The sequence below is a fragment of the Sceloporus occidentalis genome, unplaced genomic scaffold, assembly GCF_023333645.1.
Source record: "Sceloporus occidentalis isolate IW3139 unplaced genomic scaffold, rSceOcc1.0.p SCAF_165, whole genome shotgun sequence".
NCBI classification, from domain to species: domain Eukaryota; kingdom Metazoa; phylum Chordata; class Lepidosauria; order Squamata; family Phrynosomatidae; genus Sceloporus; species Sceloporus occidentalis.
Window position 1 is genome coordinate 1,150,621 of NW_028317145.1, and position 22,925 is coordinate 1,173,545.

Below are 22,925 nucleotides of genomic sequence, written 5' to 3' on the forward strand. Positions count from 1 at the left end.
CGATGACGTCATCTGACCTGCTCTCCCGCCATTGGCTCTATTTAAACCTTCCTGGTTCCTTGTTTCCTTGCCCGTTCAACGAGTCCATGTTAATGTTCTCTGGGTGCTCTTGCGTATTGATTTATCTCCACGTGTACCAGACCTCGGCTTTGTTATTTGACCTTGATCCTGCGCTGCCCGTCCCGACCTCGGCTTTGTTATTTGACCTTGATCCTGTGCTGCCTGCCCCGACTCCGGCTATTGTATTGACCACGCTCCTGTACTGCCTGTCTCGATCCCGGCTTGTCTATCGGATATTCTCGCCATTTCTGCATCGTGGGTCCATCACCTGTGGTGCCTGATCCGGCGTAACACATTGAACGGGCCTTACCATGGACCCCGCGGAAATGGCTAACGTCCTCTCCCGCCAGGACCTGCAGGACCAGCTTCTTACGTCCCATTCCTCGCAATTACAGTCCTTATCCAGCAAACTGGACACCATGACTGAACTGTTACGGTCTCTGGCTGTCGCTCCCTCGGCCAGACCGTCTTTTTTACCTAGGGATCCCAGCCCAGAGGAAGGAGGCGCTACCGCTCGCTTGCCTCTCCCGGACAAATATGCTGGGGATCCTAAAGGATGCAGGGGGTTCCTGAACCAATGTTTGCTGCATTTCCGTAACCATCCACGGGCGTTTTGTACATCCTCCAAACGGGTGTCCTTCATTATCTCACTGTTGAAGGGTGAGGCACTGCTGTGGGCCTCTCCCCTTATTGAGCAGGACTCTGACCTGATGGATGACTGCCCAGCTTTCATGGCAGCCTTGCGTTCAGTCTTCGATACGCCAGATCGCAAAGAAACAGCGGAGACCTCCTTGTTGGAGCTACAACAGGGACATAAGACCCTAGCCCAATATACAGTGGAATTCCGTACCCTGGCCTGTGAACTCCAGTGGGATCAAGGCGCCCTCCGAGCCGCTTATCGGAAAGGTCTCAATGACAAGATCAAGGATGTGCTGTTGTTCCACGACTCCCCATCTGACCTGGAGGACTTTATCACCCTCTGTTTGCGCGTGGACAAACGCATTCAGGAAAGACACTCGGAGAAAGACAAAGGCAGGCGATATCGGCTGTTTACCTCCCATAGCAGTCCTCATTCTCCATCTACCACACCTAGCCATCCCTCCGAGGAACCCATGGAGATCGGCACTATACGTCACCTCACCGAAGCGGAAAAGACACGAAGGAGAACTCAAGGACTCTGTTTCTACCGCGGGCAAGCGGATCACCTCCTACGTACATGCCCGCAACGTCCGGGAAACGAAAGAGCTTAGGGGCCAAAGGAGGAGAACCCCTAAGCATTAAGAACATTTCTCCTCCTCAACGCATGTTAATACCCGTCTCGCTTAGGTGGCTAGACCACTCCGTGGTCACCCACGCTTTCATAGACTCCGGGGCGGCTGGAGTGTTTCTGGACGACCAATGGGCCGTACGACACGGGCTACCGTTACGTCCCAAAAAGACTCCTTCTGTGGTGACTGCTGTGGACGGTAGTCTCTTAGGTCGGGGAGTGGTCACCCAAGAGACCAGTCCGCTTACTATGTACATTGGAGCAACCCACAGAGAAACCATGACGTTTGAACTCATACAGTCACCTCATGCCCCCTTGATACTGGGGTTCACCTGGCTATGGCTGCACAACCCTCGCATTGACTGAGACGCAGGCGAGATACTTGCATGGAGTCCTTCCTGTCACCGCCTGTGTTCTCTACCTTGCACACGGGTGAACCTCGTTCTGGAAATCAAGCCTACAGACCCCAAGCTTCTAGTGCCGAAACATTATTGGGACTTTCTGGATGTATTTTCCAAAAGACAGGCAGAACGCCTACCCCCTCACAGACCTTACGACTGTGCCATAGACTTGTTGCCGGGTACCATGCCACCACGAGGACGCACATATCCCCTGTCGGAGCCCGAAAATGAGGCCCTTGAATTATACATCAAAGAGAGCCTGGAGAAGGGCTTCATCCGACCCTCTTCCTCACCAGCAGGGGCCGGATTCTTTTTTGTTTCCAAGAAGGAGGGCTCCCTTCGACCATGCATAGACTACAGGGGACTAAATCGCATTACCGTAAAAAAACGGTATCCTCTTCCGTTAATCACGGAGATCTATGACAGATTGAAGGGGGCTACGATTTTCACCAAACTCGACCTAAGAGGGGCATACAACCTAGTACGCGTTAAAGAAAACGACGAATGGAAGACCGCCTTTAATACAAGATATGGTCATTATGAGTACAGGGTCATGCCCTTCGGCCTCTGTAATGCTCCTGCCGTGTTTCAAGCCTTCGTTAATGACGTGTTCCGAGACATGTTGCTCTCCCGCGTAGTCGTCTACCTCGACGATATCCTTGTATACTCACCTGACGTCAAAACCCATCGTATACATCTACGTTCCGTTCTGCAAAGACTGCGTGAGAACAGTCTCTATGCCAAAGCCGAGAAATGCGACTTTGAAAAGAACAGCCTTCCATTTCTCGGGTACATCATCTCCGCTAATAAAAGTCACATTCCTTTTTAAAAATGGCCGATACTAATTTTTAATCCCATGATCCCTTTGATCATGGGGTTAAATTTAGCCAACGGTAGAGGGAGGCAATTTTTGAAATCCTGATGAACTGCAAATATTATTAAAATAACCATCTTATCCCTGGAGCGCATTGCATTTTTACTGCAAAACTTATTTTTTCTGTAAAAGTGATTTTTTATTTTTTTTTTCTCCCTTTACCATCATTTCTTTGGGATTGTAAGGGGAAAGAATGGTGTGTGTGCTTCTGTGAGTGAATGTATGGAAAGTATGGTGTGTGCTTCTGCGAGTGAATGGAGATATGAAAGGCATGTAGTGGTCAGTAATTAGGGTTGAAGCCTTGACGTGGCATTACTGCTCATGTAGGAAGTTAAATTATGGCACAAAAAGTACACATTTGCAAGAACTACACCCCTTGGCGCATCAAATGAGGGGCTGTATGTGTTTCTAGTACAAACCTGGAGTGCACAAGACGCAAATGAACATGTCGCTATGGATAGAAAAAACATTTTCTAGCCAAAGCGACACATTCCATCATTATTTGTGCACTCAACTTTTGTCCTCGAAATACATGTAGCCCCTCATTTGAAGCTCCAAGGGGCGTAGTTTCTTAAAATGGATGAATTGTCTGAATGAGGGAGAGCATGAGTTAATGTGATTGTGTGTATCATAGATGTATAATTGTGGAAGGGCAAAGATGGCACTAGCAGGATGTTTGAGCCTTGGGGACCAAGATGGCACAGGCAGGGTGTATATGGGACAAAGATGGCAAATCGTATGTGTGTTATCTGGGTGCTGGCCAGGTTCTATGTGGACAGTGTGGACGCCAGGGCTTGCTTTGGGGTGTGCAACCTGTGATCTATCCCTGTAATTTAGGGGGTTTTAAATATACCTTTAATGCCGTGTTTTTATGTGAATTCTAATTGATCTGTACCTGCAAAGCTGGGTTTCTGTGTTATTCTGTAGATCCATATCTGCTATGCTATGTTTCCATACATTATTTATGTATACCTGTAAATACAGGGTTTGTATGTCTTGTTCAGTTGATTAATACCTGCAATGCTGTTTCCATGTATTGATTTGATCTATACCTGCAATGCTACATTTCATATATTATTATTGTATACCTGCAAATACAGGATTTGTATGTCTGATTCTGTTTATTTGATATATACCTTCAGTGCTGAGATCACAAGTGAATTTCAATTGATCTATACATGCAAAGCTGGGTTTGTGTGTTAATGTGTTGATCTATACCTGCTACCGGCAGCAGGGTCTTATATTTATATTTATATATATATATATACATATAAAACACTTTCAAAAAGATGGTCAGCACTCCAGGTCTTTAAATAGACAATTTCATTTTATTCAAAGTCAACGTTTCAGTCATTATGAAAGTCAGTAATGACTGAAACGTTGACTTTGAATAAAATGAAATTGTCTATTTAAAGACCTGGAGTGCTGACCATCTTTTTGAAAGTGTTTTACATGGAAACCGCTGGTTACTAGCACCGGGCTTGGAATATTTGGAATGGTGTGCAATGGACTCTGTGAGTAAATATATATACATATATATATAAATATATAATCGGCAGCAGGGACTAATATTAATATATAATCGGCAACTGGGGCTAATATTAATATATATGGGCAGCAGGAGCTAATATTAGGCCCTGAAATCATTTAGTGGAAAATTTAAGGTATTGTGTTGTTTAAAGGATTTCAAGGATTAGTCGTACTAAATTGTGGCTTCAGGCTTCCCATGTTGAATGATTAAGTATTGTATTGTCCAATAACAAAAGTATCATTCCATAGCACATTACTTTTGACTATATATATATATATGTTTTTTCAGTGGTATGATTTAATGGTGGGAATTATTAATGCCCCCCCAGTTTGACTGTGGTATCTTGTGTACCCCCCCTATATACTGTTTCTAGAGTCGCCACTGACACACACACACACACACACAATGGATTATAAAATAACATAAAAATACCCTAATACTAAAATGCTAAATCTCCCTAAAGTGAGATACACAAAAAAAAGAAAATGGGAAACCAGCCATACATAATGCTATTTTAAGACTAGCCTTGTCCTGTCTCGATTGCCAATTAAAATATTACTACATTTTTGGAACCACAAAAAAGTTCTGCTTATCACATTGGGAGTTCCAGTTTTTGTGTATTTTGTAAATGAATAAGTGCATCCCTGTGGGAAAAATGAGCATGGCAAGAATCATAAGTGGGTGTCTGAAAATGATTCTATTTCAAAATCCAGGAAAACTCCCATGTCCCTGCTAGCGGCGTGGTAAATGAATTATACGCAGCTATTTTAAACCAATTTTTTTTTTTTTTTTTTTTTAAACAAACGCTATCCAAACATGTTTAAATATCTCTTTGGCTTCATGGACTAGGTTAACGAGGAATAACATTGGAAACATAGAACCTGCCCATTTGGCCCATGTAGTCTGCCCGTTAAGTCCCTGGTCTTGTCTTATATTCAGGATAGACATATGCATATCCTATGCATGTTTAACTTGCCTCACTCTACTACCACTAACTCTACTATCACTTGGCGTCGGAGAGCTGTTTCACTTATCTACCACCCTCCTTGTATTGCATATAATCCTTAAATCCTCTAGTTTTAGACTAGGCACCTGTAGAGCCTAGTATAATTATTTGTACCCTTTGACGTCTACAAGGTAGGGGTTATAATTCCCATATGGCAGGGCAGCCCTAGTCAGCAATATGTTAAAATGATGTGTCCTGGAAAACATGGCTGATGTGACCACACAATATATAAATACCATATTGGCCCTATTTTAGGCCGCACTTTTTTCCCGTAATTTAAATCTTTAAAGTGGGAGTGCGGCCTATAATCAGGGTTTAGCATTTTTACCTTTTCTAGGGTGTCTGGAAGACCGGATCAGAAGACTGCAGAGCGCTTTGGGTAGTGCGGTCCGGCAAAAACGCGGTCCCCAGGCAACACGAGCAGGAACTTTCATTCCGCCCTGATTCTTCATTCTCAACGTTGATGTAGATGAGGCAGACTGGTGCAGGAAGTGGAGGTCAAGTCTGCTGCATCTACATCAACGTTGCAAAACTAAAGTTTAGGTAAGGAGGGTGGGAGCCTCCTACCATACAGTTTTTTTCTTTAAAATAGCACCAAACTATAAGGGTGAGGAGTCAACCTGTGTGTGTAAAGAAAGGGTCACATGACCTCAGATTAAAGAAGCCCCAGTGCACCAGCACCATCAGGAAGACCAAGGAATTACATGTATAATCATTGATTTCACTGCTCCCTGGGTCAGTCCGCGGAGATAAGAGGATCTCCCCCACTGGTCCCTGATCCCCACTGCCTGCGAAACTAGACCAGTGGGGCAGCTAACTGGGACAGCAGGACACTGGCCCCAAATAAGGACTGTCCTGTGAAAGCCAGGACTATTGGGAGGTATGATATATCATATAGTATTGTTTTCTATCCAAAGCAGAATCAAACATTTCTAATTCCTGATCCATCTTTAAAAATTAGTCTATTTAACTTCCTGCCAGTCCATTAGTGCCATTCACGCTGAGTTTTTAAACTACTCCAGGAGACTGGCGCGGAGGGGAACGTCTGCCCCTAATGGATGCAATTAGTGACACATTTATTGCAATGCACAGCGTACTCTGACAAGTGTTATTGCACATATTTTATTCTGCAAACCAGGGCTCAAAAGTCTTTCCACGCATAGCCTCTTAATATAACATCTACACTCTAACTCTACCTTACAAGTGAATACAAGTCTAATATAATAACAAAGCAGCCCATCAAAAACAAAGAAACGTACCGGAATGGTGGGGGTATCACATTTTTTACACAGCTCTAAAAGAAATCTTCAAGTAAAAACTTGTTAAGATGTGAACACATTAACATAAAAACTGGATATAAGTAGATGTGATGTAAGGAAGTCTTACTTTAATAAGGGTGTGGTAGATACGTGAAACAGCCTCCCAGCAGAAGTGGTTGAGGTTAATACAGTGAGGGAACATTTATGGAACTGGCATATATCTTGAAAAAGGTCTTACAAATTCTATATTTTTTATAGAGATTTCAAATAACAAATTTCTAGGGTATGCACACAGAATACAACCACAACTATCAATAGTGACCAGAAAGTATTGGGCATCACTAGCTCTATCGGTGAGTAGGATTTCTGTTAGGAGCCCCCAACCCGCTACAAACTCCAGGTCCATCACTTAGACTCACTATAGGGAACAAATGGCCGGTATTCCAGCATACAAGAAAAAGAAGCACCTACAGGTCGTAGATGGTTGCAGAAAATAGAAAACACAGCACAAGTTGTCGAGTCTGTTCCTGAGTTCATGGCGCTGAAGCAGGGCAAATCATTGAAAGGTATTTTGTACGATCACCTGCAGAAAAGTATTATCACACCTGCCACCTTTCAAGACTTCTCTGGTAATGTGGAAATGGTGTATGGGGTCAGCAGCGATGCGACACCGCAGTATACTCATGATAAGTCCTGGCCTCAAACACGTTTCCAAAAAATACGAGACGGGAAGCACGCCCTAAAAAGCAAATAAATTCAGATTTGGGGAGTTGCGGTATCAGGGGACACCCAGCAAACAACTATCTAGGGCATAAATACTGGGGATTCCGTCACACTATATGGCCATATATCGCTTCGCCCACCACTGCGTCAAAGCACCCCAAGTTTGGCAAGTCCTACCTAACCCTAAACATGTTTCACTGGGAACAGGGGGTTACCAGTCTGTAGGGATACTGGTTGGGAAAGCTGTCCAGTTATCAGGATTGCCCTGACTACATTGTGATGGTTGGCAAGTTATGCTCCTACCCACTTCTTACTGAGAAATACCGAAATGAATTTAAGTTACAGTTAAATACGGGCTTAAAGTGCAGTCTCTCAGCTTAAATTGTAAGGGTATTCACATCCAAATTGGAGGAAGGGTTTAGGGATTGCAGCTGTTAAATATGTAGCCCCCCTTTTTTCGAGAGAAAAAAATAATTGAACAATTGACTCAAAAGCTGTTTCATGGACAGGTGCGGGATATTCCTTTGTTATTTCTTCATCAATTTAGCAGGTAAAAGGTCCGGAGAAGACAAAACATCTAAAAAAATATATATATTTTTGGGGGCAGATGAAACAAAAGGTCAAGCTGTAACAGAATGATGGGAAGAAAAGTATGGAAAGAAAATTATGGAGAAAGCTTGGAATGGCTCACGATCCGAAGCATACGACATCATCTGTAAAGCACGCTGGAGGCAGCGTGATGGCGTGGGCATGCATGGCTTCTGGTGGCACTGGTCACTAGTGTTTATTGATGATGTGACAGGAGACAGAAGCAGCCGGATAGTGTATAGGGATATATTATCTGCTCAGATTTAACCTAATTCAGCGAAGTTGATTCCCAGGAGGTTTTTTTTAAGGGAAAAAAGTGGAATAATCTGCAATGGCCGAGTCAATCACTTGATCTCCACCTGATCGAGCGCGCATTTCACTTGCTGAAGATAAAACTTAAGGCAGAAAGACAATAACCGAAGACAGCTGCGGTAAATGGCTGGCAAATCATCACTAAGGAGCAAACCCAGCATTTGGAGATGTCCGTGCGTTCCAGACTTCAAGCAGTCAGTGTCTGCAAAGGATTCTCAACAAATGAACAATTTCTTTGCGATTGTGTTGATTTGTCCAATTACATTTGAGACCCTGAATTAAGGGGAATATGTATGAAAATGGTTGCAATTCCTAAATGATATTTTTTCTTCAATCCCTTGAATTAAAGCTAAACGTCTGCACTTCAATTCCCTCTCGGTTGTTTCGTTTTACATCCAATGTGGTGGCAAACAGAGCCAAAATGATGAAAATTGTGTCAGTGTCCAAATATTTCCGGACATAACTAATAGTCAATGACCTGCAGCTGGGGAGGTTGCAAGGGGTGTATTCACTAAAATCTTGGCTTGATTATATGGAGGGGACTTGGTTGCATTGGGCTCCTAAATATTTGGGGTAAAAGACCCCTCAAATTTCAGCACAAAAAACATTAAAGATTAGGACGGCTTTCTAGACTCATGGGAGACGTGTCATCAAACTGGTTGCTGCAGATGTCACCCTGTTTTGGAACTTTTCAACACTGACACTAAAAAGGACTGAGGTCAGGAGAAGCCAAGATGATCTTAAATGATATTCCAACCACTTCTCTTCTCATAAAGATGCGCCTCATTTCCTGATAACACAGAGAAAATATGAATAAAGTGCTGTTAACATCAGAACCACATCTGAGATTTATTTATAGAATTTCTAGAGAATATGGCATATTAAGTACCAAAAATATACTCCATTTATTGTAGTTTTTCAGGGCTGCAGAACATTGCATCTTTCCACCCTACCCACTGTGTCTTTTCTGCTAGCCACTACTCACCAATTCATTAAAGTATCATAACACCGAAGCTAGGCAGACATTAGTGTCATTAATGATCTTTGAGCTCTCATGGAGCCTCAGTGTCATAAGAGTAATCTCTCTAGGTGGTGAACGGTTTAGAGAGTGATCAGGCAAACAGCACAGAAGTGGTTCTGCTCACTGTTGGGAGTCCTCCTGGATGATTAGAATGATGATCTGCAAAGTTCTGACAGTAGACCGTGAAGCGTGGAAGTTTAAGGGAATGTGGCAGGTCCGCAGTCCCTCCCCGTGGGCTCTGGGTGGAGAGTAGTGAGCGTGACGTCAGAGGCATCCCCACGCCGTGCCTCTCAGCCACAATCTGTCCGGAGCTGCCGAACACACACAGGGTCCGGGGTCCCTGCCATGAGCTGTCGGGCTCCTCTGTGCTGATATTGGAAGGGGGCTTTCTCCACAGCTCTGCCTCCTCCGGGAGCATGAATGGGGCAGCAGGATCCAGCAACCGGACCACCAATGACTTCTGCGTTAACAAGACCCACCTGGACCCCAACGAGAGTCCGGCCATCAGCGCCGTGATGTTTGCAGCGGGGGTAGTGGGGAACCTGATTGCCCTGGTGCTGTTGGCAAGTCGCAAGAGGGGGCAAACCTCCCTATTCCTCATCCTGGTCACCGGACTGGTCATCACTGACCTGCTGGGCACCTGCATGATCAGCCCAGTGGTTCTGGTCTCTTACACCAAAAACCTCACTCTGTGTGCCATGGATGCCAGTGTCTGCCACTACTTTGCCTTCGCGATGACTTTTTTCAGCCTTGCCACCATGCTTGTCCTCTTTGCTATGGCTCTGGAGCGAGCCCTGGCCATAGGGCATCCCTACTTTTATGAGAAGTACATTAGGAAACGCTGTGGTCTCATCACCTTCCCTGTGATCTACCTCTTCTGCATCTTCTTCTGCCTCCTGCCATCCATGGGTGTAGGGGGGTATATACAGTATTGCCCCGGGACCTGGTGCTTTATAAATATGCGGGGGCATTATGTGAATGGACGGACCAGCAATGTGTACTCCACTTTGTACGCCACTCTCCTGCTCATCCTGATCATCGCGGTCATATCGTGCAATGTAGTTGTAATGGTCAGCCTGGTGAGGATGCACAGACGCCAGAAGACACGAAGATTTGGATCGCTGATGGTGAATAAGAGAGAAAGAGTGTCCATGTCAGAGGAGATTGACCACCTCATCCTCCTGTCCATCATGACAATCATCTTCATCATCTGCTCTGTCCCTTTTACAGTAAGTGTCCATGCAGTTATTTAGCACTGCGAATCAATCATGTCTATATGTATAGACAATCATGATTGTGATAATGACGGAAAGGGTTACAATTTGGGGTAAAATATTCAAAATAACTTCTCAAGTTTTAATTGATACGGTAGAGCTCAAAAATTCAGGAGAAAATGCATTTAATAAAGGTGCTGTCCCACTTAGACATAAATAAACTGCAGATCTGACATCTTATTCTTTCCTCGGGAGGTGTAATCATAAACATTTCAAGATGCTCCTTAACTTTCTATGGCAACAACCTATCAGTGCGTGCCTTTGAGTCACTTGACAATTAAGCGTTCCCAGCTAAAATGATGACTGGGACAGTTTTACACTTTGGGGAACACTTTTCTTCTTTCCTTATACCTTATGAAAAGTCAATTTATAATTATCTGCAAAAACCATGGAAGGGTTTTAGAATTAAATCTTCCAGTGCTGCAGTCCTCATATCCACACAAAGGTATGACTCCCATTCATTTTGGTTCCTTCAGATAACCTTTTTCCACAATAAAACCCCAAAAGCAGTTTTTCTTGTCTTATAATTACCTGACCTCAAACTTAAAGATGACAGATATACAAATATCACAGGAGCAAGCTGGGTGACACTTCCTAGCTTCATCCATTAACTACCTCTTTAATTCCAGGGGACCTTGTGTGGTTGAAATGTCTTCTTGTGGGTGAGAAACTACAGCCAGAGGTTGATGTTTATCACAGTTCAGGGTAATATGAATAGACCATTAAAACAAATCACCCCATTAAACAAGCACATCACTTGTGATAGATAAACAGGATTCTTAATGACTTCCCATAGACCTTTGGATTTCATGAGGTTATGACCCACCATAAATTCTAAAATGCCCCAGATGTTCATTTTTACATAAAATATTTAGTGTATTTATTCACATGTCACACGCTTGACCTGACCTTTTAATGGGATTAAGACACAGGATTTCTTATGAATGCCTAGATCATACACTTACTTTTTTGTGATAGATCCATTGGCAGGATGGGAAAAGTATCTTTTAATGTGGGGGGCACATAGCAGTAAGTGTCATAAGGTTTGGGGTCTGATGTGTTTGATGCAATACATTACAAGATATATCATCTTGTGGTTGACTGGGGGGCATCTGTCCAGCAGACAGACAGTTGGTCATCTGTGGAGAAGAAAGAACTAAAGAGTGAAATGTAATTTTCTATTCTTGGGAGCTTAGTATTCAACTTGATGAATCATCGGCCCCCACAGAATATTGCTGGAGTTTACTCTGGACTTTCCCCTAAGACTTTTCAGCTCTTAGCAAATCTAACCCTGAGTTTAATGCAGTACTTCCCCTTTAATTTAACCCATTCAGTAAGAAAAGTAAAGGTGCTCTGGCTCATGTTAGGTTATATCTCATTTTGCTCAGGCTTTGGCTGATGATCACCACTCTATGGCAAGTGAGTCTCAAACTTCCAGACCTCTGTGTCCCAACATCACAAGTTAGGCCAAGTTTTGGCTCAGTTCGGCACAACTTATGCCACACTTTACTAGCTCATTTACGTGTATATATATATATATATATATATATATATATATATATATATATATATATATATATTTTCCGGGTTTAAGGCAGAATGTATATTTTTCTACATGTCCTTTGCATTTCTTAACCTTGGAGCCTCATGTATGACATGTGTCTTCCTGTGTGTCACAGAATACACATTACCCTATTTACTAATGTTGTGAAAGAGCCATCTGCCAGTAAAATCCCTTGCACTTTCTGATCTATGCAGTCTTTTGTTGATCTTTGAGATAACTGTACTTGATTTAAAGGAAAACATCCCACTGTATACATATTGTTATAAGTACCTAGAAAAGGTACACGTTTTTGTTTTTTTTTTATATTTATTATGTTTAAATAATGATACCTTACGAAATCTATTGAGTCAAGCAAGTTTTTATCTTATTAGTATCCCCAGCATTCCTATATTATATTAATTGTCCGTACCCTGCATATGATATAAATATACTGCCAGACAGTACAATAAACTCCTTACCCCTAAAGTCTCAAGTGAGCTTTTAAAGGTGTTTTGGCCTGGTTTTTGGTTTTCAATTGCCTTCATGGTATGATGAGTGCTTTTTAGTAAGTATATATATATATATATATATATATATATATATATATATATATATATATATAATCATTTAATAATTTATTTTTCCTTTTGGAAAATATTATATTTCTCTTTTTAGTTAATCTATGTATGTAGTTTTCTAGCATTATTATCTGATAAAGCAGACATGGTGCACAAAAAGGGGAAATCTTTAAAATTATTTAGACAACAAAAGTGTTGCAAGTACCATTTTTGCAACATTTAAGCTGTTGTCTGACATTCCATGTTAGTTTAGTGCTTTGTTAATGTTATTATTTACCTTAAGAAATATTTTGGTTCCTTTTCTCTCTGCTGCACCTTAGCAGTTATACACTCTTCCCTGTTCTATTTCCCAGCTGTAGTTTTGGGCAGAGCTGATTGGTATCAGTTGACCAAGGGATGAATGTCAGATATCTGTTATCTGCTTTTATGGATTACTGAAACTATCATGATTGATTGCAAGTAATTTGTCCAGTTTTTGCCTCTTTTAAAGATCAGAAAGGCCACATTTGAAAGAGGATCTGCCGCTTTTCCATCATTCACTGGGGGCATTTTTCATCCATCCTCATCTTGTGGGGACTTATAGTATGCTTTACCCTGAGTCTGGGGGGATTCTTCCAAAACAATCAGAATAAAACAGTTCCCTTCACATTCTATGTAAGTTTTCTCACCTTAACATCTTGGCTTCTCAAATAACTAGAACTAGTTTTCTAATAGATAGAATAATTATACCTGAGTTATCTCAAAGTTGTGACTTGAAACGAGGTTCCATGAAGACGTCTGTCTTAGTGCCTTAAATCATCATGTATAAGCAGGGCCGGCCCTACCATGGAGCAGAGTGGGGCAATTGCTCCAGACGGCACTTTTGAAGAGGCGGCAGTACCCACTCGGCGCCCCTCTCTCTCCTCTGCGAGGCCTCTAGCTTGGTCTGGGTGCCGGCCTGTAATGCTGAGGGCCGGAAGATGACGTCATTTCCGGCGCTCAGCAGTAAAGCAGCGTGCACCGCGGCAGAGCAGGGAGACTCGCCGCAGGACCGCTGCAAGGTAAGTGACGTACAAAGGGGGGGGATAGGGTAGATAATAGGGAGGGAGAGGAAGGTTAGATAATGACCCCTGGCCGCGGGGGGGGGGGGGGGTTTGGCAGCATTTTAAACTTCGCCCCAGGCGGCATTATGTCTTGGGCCGGCCCTGTGTAAAATGTATAAACTGTGTGATATGGAATGTAATGGAATAATATTTTTTTTATAATATCTTGGGTTTAGAAATGTGCTCAGTGCCCACAACTTAGACCATCATGTTTATTATATCTATGGAGATATACAGGGTTCTGGGAAGATGTTACAGGACCCTTAAAAATATATATTGAAGAGATTGTAAGAATGGAGGTGCATCCACTAGTGGGATAACCAGCAAATACCATCAAAACGTCCTAAAAGAAAATAAGTACACCAAGCACCAGCAGAAGTGGTAGCGGGTAATACGATGTGGGAATATAAACATGCGTGGATAGGCATATGGCTACCCTGAATATAAAAGGACATTGAGTCTTTTAAGCAGGGATAATGGGCAGACTAGATGGGCTGAGTGATTTGTATCCGCCTTGAAATGATGTGTTTCTACCAGAATCCTACTTCATAAATCTAAACCAGATGAAGTTGTGGCATAAGAAATATTTTTTTCCCAGTTCATAAGCATTTTTTTTGGTAGTAGTAGTATTAATGTGACGTTGTTAGGGTTACTGGGAAATCCAAGATTAAGGATAACTCATAACAAGTGAAAATCACCTCCCAAGAGACCCCAGTCCCTATATATATATATATATATATATATATGTATGGAATTTCTTGGGAAGATCTACTTATGACATCTTACACTAGTCTTAGATGTAAAACATATTTATACCATCAGGAAAGTTGCCAAATGTCCCTTGCTGAATGATATCTCTGTGTAACTAATTTTCCTTGGGACCTTCATCATCGCTGTTCTCTCTTTTTGAAAGTCTTTAGCCTCAGTTCCCTTGGCCTCCAACCTTTTTTCTGCATTTAGTAAGATGTTTACAGAATTAGTGGGTATGAGTGTATCACAGTGTTCCACAGGCTTAAAAACCCCAATAATATTTAAAAATTAGATTATGTTACAAAAGAAAGTATATTTACAATTTACATGCCTTTAAATTAGTGACACAGTCATGTTCAAGAAAGATTAATATGGCTTGAAACCTTCGTTAAATTCACTGGCAGTCGGCAAAAACACTTAGACTTGTCGATATAAATAAAATATAGGGAGCCATGCATGCAATTTTTGGGTGAAAAAACTAGGCTATGAATCCTTCCCAGAAAGAGGAATGAGTTGAGGGATGGGCAGCTAGTGGCATATTCTTGCCCAGGGTGGCAGGTCAGGGTGGGCAGCAGGCTGTCTGACAGCGAGCCAACACACTTTTAGGTGATCAGGCTCTCTGTAAGGCCACTGCTCAATGGGCTGGCTAAAAGGGAGACCACTGATCTCCCCAACTGGCCAACAACACTATGGGACTGTGTCGCCATATCCTGGTGGGGAAGGGGTGGCCGGTGGGTCTGCATTGAGTTAACACTAGGGCAGCATTGAAGGTAAATATGGCCCTGCAGTCAACCACACGGATTCAGCCAACATAAGTGATTTTCTGCCTCTCCACTCACAACTTGAGTACTTGAGTTAAAAATGGGTGTTACTGTAGCTGAAGCAGGCAGGAGAACACAAAATTAATTTTCTAACGCCAATCCACATAGAAATTATACACCGATTACACATATTAATTAATGTAATTAGTGTTAATTATTTAAAGGAGAATGGGCTACATACCCTTTGCAACACCATGGCTGGAGTGCTAAAAGCACATTTACCGTATTTACCGTATATGTAAATACGGTAATACCGTGTGAATCGCATGTCTTGTTCCCGGCACATTAAGGCGGCTGTGAATAGGTATAATACATGTATTTACAAAAAGGGAAACCACAGAAAAGGAAGGAAATGTTACCCAAGATATTAAAAAATAAATCTTCCCAAACCCTGATTGCCAATGTGCCCGCTACGCAGTGTATTTATACAAAGAAAAGGTTAGATCAGGGCAAAAAAAGTGATTACCACTTAACTGGTCCTTTATGGGTTAGTCCATTCTGTTTAAAGAAAAAGCTTTAAATAATTGCTTTCTTAGCATTTAGATTTATAGCGGTGTTACAAATGGCTATTTGTAGCTAATTGTTTTAAGTACCTTAAATTATATGTATTATTTATACGCATTTTCCTTTATGGCTTCTGGTGCGATTTTGCCTTTATAATAGACACAATTCTGCCTCTAAAATATGTCACAGAAACAGTCTATAGTCTTACGAGAATCCACCGATAGCTGTTCCACGCCCAAAAATCAACACTAACCTGTTACTCTTATGGATTCCAGAAAGCAGTTTAAACATCTCCCGAACAGCACGACAAATCAATAAAGCACTTAAAACCATCTCTATGTTCTGTCAACAATTCTACACATCATTTGGCAGCCTCTAAAGACCGATCTGCTACATTTTACAGCTCGCTACACAAAGCGATCATATGAAATGGTAATTAATTACTGCATTCCAGTGTTCTCGTTGTAAGGCAGGGGGCACATAGGGTACTCAAGTTAAACAAAAAAGCTGCTAAAATTATTCCACATCACAAATTTAAAAATAATCCAAATGAATCCATATTTTTCGATAATCTACCATTTCTTTTTTACGCAGCGTAGTCCTTCTGGTTATGATAATATATTGCATGAGTGCAAACTAAAGGCGTTGGGTGAACTCAAAAGGGGTAGGATAAAAGCGCTAAAAAAGTCCTTTTTAAAACAAAATTATTGTAGATGTAGCAGCAGAACCACTTGCCAAGGTTTCCTCTTCTTGGCTTGGACAGGTAGAGTAGTTCACAAGGGGGTTAGTCCAATATGTGTCTTAAAACGTATTTTTTATAAAATGAAGGCCGCAAGGGGCTACTCACATTTGGTGGGGGCTTCAGCAGTTAGCCCCAAAGTATGCGCTTGGGTGATATAATCCTCGCCTTAAAGATTTCTTTGGCAGCACTATGTAGTATGGGTTTCTTCAGTTAGCCCCGAGATGTGCGTTTAGGCGGTATAATCCTTGCCTTGGAATTTCTTTAGCAGCAGCCTTTGGAGCAGTCTGGAGTGTCCTCAATTCCTTTTTGGTGAGCAGTGATAGAATTGCTCACTCAGCGCATAGGTGGTAAAATCCCCACCAAGGATATAGTGGTAGCTGACAAGGTATTCCGTTTTGTAAATTAAAAAGGAGCAAGATAAAATCGTTTTAAAAAAAAGCTTATTTATTTTAAACTTTTGGTAATAAAAACCAACAAAAGGTTAATATAAAATAACACACAGGCGTTGGGTGGGTCATGAAAAAAAGAATTCTCTTACTTTCAATATGAACATCACAGATGTCTACAGCAAGTACAAATGTTCATGTTTGTATACAACATAATCAAACTTACTAACAAAGTGTTACATTATGTGTCAAGCAGCAAAAAAAGGTACAAGAGCCCAGGGATAGCTCTAGGGTTATGGCGTCTGGGTGCCTACACACATACATTGTAACACCAGACACGTACACACACCTTCTAACAGCACACACCATAAGCTTTAGTATACATTCTTTGTTAATGGTGCATAGTGTACAAGTGTACATTGTTACAAATACAGCTAAATATCCCATACCTGACGCACATTTTAAACACTCAGTATTATATAATGCCATATTTGATAAATTAGATTTTGTACCAGCACTGTGCCTTGACATTTATACATTTCTTTTCCCGAGAGACTCCTTCTCTGAAGCTAAGATTCAACTTGTAAACTATGTATCACTCCCTCCCTCCTCTCTAAAAACCCTATAACACACGCAACTGTTATTTCTAGAATTCCACATGAGCAGCGATGCATTAATTGTGGATTATGTTTTCATCAAGAAATGGAATTTATGGGTGAAAAATACACGAAAGTGAGACTTAAACAACTGTAAACATATGCAGGGCTTTAACATATGCAGTTCTTACACGCAGCAGTTGTCATGACTTTCTTGTAGCGTTCATGGAGAGTAGTTTTCATAGTCACATCGAAGGCGGCACATAAACTGGTAGAGCCAGCTTTGGACCTTTGTTAGTATGGCATTTGGCATGGAATGGTCTAATAATCATAGCTCTAGTGCTCAGGTTACCCTAGCTGTAGTCAGTATATCAAAAGATGTTAAAATCGATTGGCGGATGAAGCGTCTCACTTTTTAAATATATATACAGTATACCTGTTTGAGCGTATTATTATTATGATATTATTGTTATTTTATTATGTTTAATTTATATAGTGCCAGCAATTTACACAGTGCTTCTTACAATACATATATTGAAGGGGAATGCTGAGACTAGAATACACAGACTAAGAAAAAAACGATTCTTGTCTTGGAAGCTTACAGTCTAGAGAATAAAGATCATTTTTTTTTAAAAGCAATGTAAGCATGTTCCACTGTCAGGAAATTGTCGTTATGTATCTAAAAGTATTAGTTACAAAAAAGGAAACAAACAAAAAAAACAGAAAACTTTATTATGTAAAGAGCGGAGGCATAATTCTCACTAGCAAAGAATGTATATTATACTTTTAATACGTATTCTCTACCTATGGGGAGAGGGTAAAGCATTTTACCATTGGGGGAAGCTGCAGCGTATTGTCTTATATGACAAAATGCATTTGTAGTGGAGTGCTTTTGTAACTTTTGACCAGACCATAAGCATACAGACTTTTAAAAAGGAATATTAGTATCTTAATGCTAGTATAACAGGCACCAGACTTGTGCATTTAGATTCAGGAAGCTGAATCTTGTTCTCCACTCCTTCACCTTCTTTTCTTCCTGTTCTCTTGTTTCTTCTCCGGTGATCCGCTTCTCCCGGCGATCCGTTGCATTACCCTGGCCTCCTGGAGCACTTCTGCAGAGCGGAGCCTTGGCACACCACAAGGACTACCTCTCCCTCTATTAAAAGCTTGTCCCCATGGGGCGCACTGAGGCTCTCCCCAGATGCAGAGGTGCTCCAGGAGGCCAGAATAATACTGACTGATCCGCACAGAAAGAATCTCTTTGCATTATTCTGGCTATATGGAGCACTTCCACAACAGGGCAAAGCCCCAACGAGAGGACTGCCTCTCCCCTATTCCTCTAATCTGGGGAAAGGTTGTCCTTGTGGTTTATGTCCTAATACAAAAGTGCTCCGGGAGCCCAGGGTACCTCAGCAGATCACCGGGAGAAGCAAATCACCAGAGAAGAAAGAAGAGTGAAGAAATATAGAACATGGAAGAGAAGAAGTGAATCTGTGGAGACATGGAAGAGGTTGGAGGAGAAGGTAGGGAGACATTGAGAGAAAATATGCGTGAGATAGTATGAGACAGCGTGGCAAAGCGTGAGTGATGATGAGTGACAACTTGTTTTTTCCGAATGGAAAAAGCCCTCTGAATTTCAAAATTCCTCTACATTTTGTCTGAACCGAAACAGACACCACGTATATTTAGAAGTAGAAAATGTTTTCCGTATTAAACTCCTTCTAACAGATTCTCATTAAAAGGAAAATATCTTGTTTGTGCATTTAAATCTCAAATAGATACAAGCAATTACTGGGAATTACTTAATTTGAATGATGGAACCATTTGTATTGGTGTGCTGCCATGGCAATGTTTCCTCTTTGCATACGAAGCAATGGTCCTCTTTAACAATGTCACAGGGTATTTAAATTAGCCAAGAATGATTATTTACCCGTCCTAACGATGCATAAACAAAAATGCTTTTAGGAACACTAATGTTCTATTGGGAATGGTGTAGCCTGAACAGATAAGTCTGTTAAAGTATTTATGGTTCAGCTACGTCCATGTCAGTCCGAAGCGCTTTATAATTTATATTGTTACAATTCAATACGAAGAAAACCTTTTTATTTGTTCTCCACAACCATTATTTTTTTTTTTACTCCTATACAATGTTACACTAAAATGTAATATTCATTTAATACGGAACTAATATGTATCTAATTATGAAGGCAATCTAATACTTTTGGAAAAAAAAAAATCATTACTTAAGATGGTAAAGGAGAAATGTGATGCTATTGCTTCTTATGTCATGTGATCTTAAAATATGGGAAATGTTAATACAGTACATATGGTTTTATAGTAATTTGATTCCAAAGCTCAAAACAGTTTATCTTGCAACTTTCCAACCTGTTATAGTAGCCACAATCAAACTTTATAGCCAGATGTTATATGATGGATCCACATTATCCATGCCATTTTAGAGACAGAACCCTAAATGTGTTAGAGAATCCATTTGTTCTCGTGCCACGCGTTTAGTGAATTATGATTCAGTATACGCGGCCAACTATATTCTGACCCATTAACAGGCCTCCCCACATTTTTAAGTGGAACCCTTTTATTTTAGGAGATGTGGCTTCACTAAACTCTTTGCACACCTGTAGGGGTCCTAGGATGATTGTATCAGACACAGAGCGAGGCACCAAAAATTAATATCGTTTCGTTACACAATTCAATATATAAAACATATTTCTATACACATTATGGCGACTTTTTGGTCTATAGAACACGGTGATGCACTCTTACCCAGCAAAAATTCTGAGCTCCTAGAAAAGAGGGACATCAGCGGAGGAAGGTGGGACCGAGGCATTTGAATCCTACAGAGGGAAACTTGGGAGATATATAGAAGTGAAGTATAGCGGATATGTGATAAGCACTTGGGTGCATGTCATGCACTTTTTATGTATGGGCACTGATAACTAAGCAGCTTGCCAGTCACCTCTGATCTTGATTTGAGGAAGTGGTATACTGAAGATTTAACAAGGAATAGAGCTTCAAAGTGTTCCATTCGCACATGAGCAATAGGCAGTCATACTATAGATATGTATTCATTTAGAATTGTGTGTTTGTTTTGCAGGTCCGGGCATATATCAACAGATTTGAAAGCCTGCGTGATGACAAGCAAGACCTCCGTGCATTACGATTTCTTTCTGTCAATTCGATAATTGACCCCTGGGTGTTCACTATATTAAGACCCTCTGTTCTCAGATTAATTCGATCTCTAGTTTGCTGTCTGACTCCATTTAAGGCAACAAATTCTATAGCTAATCCCTCATTTAATACCAGACTATCAACGAATAAGCTCAACATTGTGGACACTAATTATGGAAGCTCTCAAAAGAACCATCTGGACAGTCATGGAAAAAATGATCAAGGGGAAAAGTCAGATGTTTAGAAACATTAACATAAAAAGAAAGGCTAATTCTTGTTTACAGCAAAATTACTTGAGTATATTAACCATCAGTTTAGATGTTAATTGGATTAACAATTATGTCCATTTTACAAAAAGGATTGACCAGGAGCCACCAACCAGAGATCCTTCTGCTGATGTTTGACTACAACTTCCATTATTCCAGTAAAACCCCTGGAGACTTTTTCCACACCTACAATTTTTGGGTAATATATACGCAGGAAATACTACATACAGTTTGAAAAACTACTTTCCCTTAGCATGTTGGTCATTACCATGAGACTACTATAATATTATCAATCTACCTACTTGATATATCTTTTATCCCATAGGGTTTTGATTCCCAGAACTTTACTCCAATGGGAGGAGAAAGGGACTCAAGTTTATGGAATTTTGGTAAATAAATATTTATTTTGTAATATAAAATGCATCTGATTATAAAATGCAAGCCCTAGGGCAAGACTAATTTTTCAGTTATGTAAAGGAAATCAGAATACAGCATGAAATCAATGTTTAAGGGTTTTTTACCCCCAAAAAACGTCAAACTGCAGGTAAAAAATGAAAATAGCACTTGCCTAATACTATTACATTAGGTATGCAAGAATATTATCATCTGTCATCCCTCCCACAGAGCCAGTGACACATCAACTTATGAACGACACTAACCACACTCAGGGAATTTTTTAGAAACCATTAAATACAGAGCTGAACACATTGTATAGACGAGAACTTAACATCTTTGCTTAGGCAGGACCATTAACTGACAAGGACCTGTCTATCTATGGATATTTATAGAGTCAGGTATGGAACTTCATTAGAACCTGGCCTTAAAAAATCCTCTCCTGTGAAGCTAAAAAATTAATCGGGCATTACATGTACCGTAATTCTTAATATATTCATCTGGTAGCATGTGTACATTTTATCTGTATTTGTTTATGTTATGTAATTTTATCTTGTTGCTGATGCTGAACTACCAGGGTTGCTTTTTCTTCATAGACAAGACATAAAGGGTCATATAACTACCAAGGACAACCTTTTCATGATACCCCTAATTGCATAGATCAAGACAAAGGCAAAAAATATTGTTGAATATTGTCCTCTCAAAGGCTTTTTACGGAACACAGATATATCCATACATGGTGGCGTGCTCACCCTTTGGTCCTAAATCCAGTTTTAGTTAAATGTTTCTCATAGTTAAAACCAGCTATTGTCCTTATAACTGGCTCTTTTGTATATTTTCCAACTTTTAGCCAAGAGGAGCAACAATTTAACCGTAGGACAGACTCGAATGAGCCAGCCAGTCTTTCTCATTTTGATCACATTGATTATACACTGCTCCTACATCACTTGTACTTCCCTCAATTATCCATTACTATTATTTATAGGGCATTGGGAAGTCTCTGTAGTGTTTGGGGTGTTGTGTTACATAGAGCTGGTAGTTGAATTATGTTGTGAGTTGACTCACATATTTAGCCATATTGCAAGTTGGCATGACTAGAGCACTTCATAAAATAATTAAATTAAAAAATACCCCATATGCTGAAAACCATGCTCGACAGCAGTTGAACACAAATTGATGAGTGACAACACAGAAATTGACATCATAGAAGCATAGAATTTTATAGAGGATTAGAACCCACCCAGAGGCCCATGCTATAAGAACATCGCCCTACTAGACTGAAGCATCTCAGCTTTTAGTAAGTAGATAAGTTGCTGTACAATGTCAATTTGTTGAATGTTAAGGCACCTCTTCAACTCAAATTTAAACTTAAAAAAGCTAAAGTGAAAAGACTTGACAATCATACATTCCATCAGGAAAGTTTCTACCACAATCTACAAACTTTCACAAAAAAACTGTGTTAGTCAATGATCTTGTATAAAATGTCTTTAAATATTTATTAGAAATATTCAACTTAAAGAAATATCTGTTTCAGGTCTGCATTATCACCCATTCAAGATCACTGTTGCCACCGTCATTATAAATGAAATTTTAACAAAGATACATTATTTCTAAATGTAATTTATTGATAGTGTCCTTAAAAGCACTCTTGTTATATCTGCTAGTGATATATAGAACCCTGCTCTTCTTGGCAATTGACTATCCCACCATGAAAAATTTATTAATTTGTGTATCAGTGTATGTATTTGTAAGTTCATGATCT

General features: G+C 40.6%; 1 protein-coding gene across 1 annotated transcript; it reads left to right on the plus strand.

The window, feature by feature from the left end:
* Positions 1–2,281: 2,281 nt before the first annotated feature.
* On the plus strand, positions 2,282–20,748 carry LOC149279464 (prostaglandin E2 receptor EP2 subtype-like). Its single transcript, XM_089501170.1, has 3 exons — positions 2,282–2,517; positions 9,440–10,271; positions 20,431–20,748. Exons 1-3 carry the CDS (start codon positions 2,282–2,284, stop codon positions 20,746–20,748), a joined length of 1,386 nt encoding a protein of 461 aa, XP_089357296.1.
* Positions 20,749–22,925: the final 2,177 nt, after the last annotated feature.

Excerpts from the sequence above, each read along its gene's own strand:
- LOC149279464 (XM_089501170.1), top strand. The coding sequence starts at position 2,282 with ATGCCCTTCGGCCTCTGTAATGCTCCTGCCGTGTTTCAAGCCTTCGTT. Across the intron at positions 2,518-9,439 it reads AACAGCCTTCCATTTCTCGG|CTCTGCCTCCTCCGGGAGCA; the intron begins GTACATCATCTC and ends CTTTCTCCACAG. Across the intron at positions 10,272-20,430 it reads TCTGCTCTGTCCCTTTTACA|GTCCGGGCATATATCAACAG; the intron begins GTAAGTGTCCAT and ends TTTGTTTTGCAG.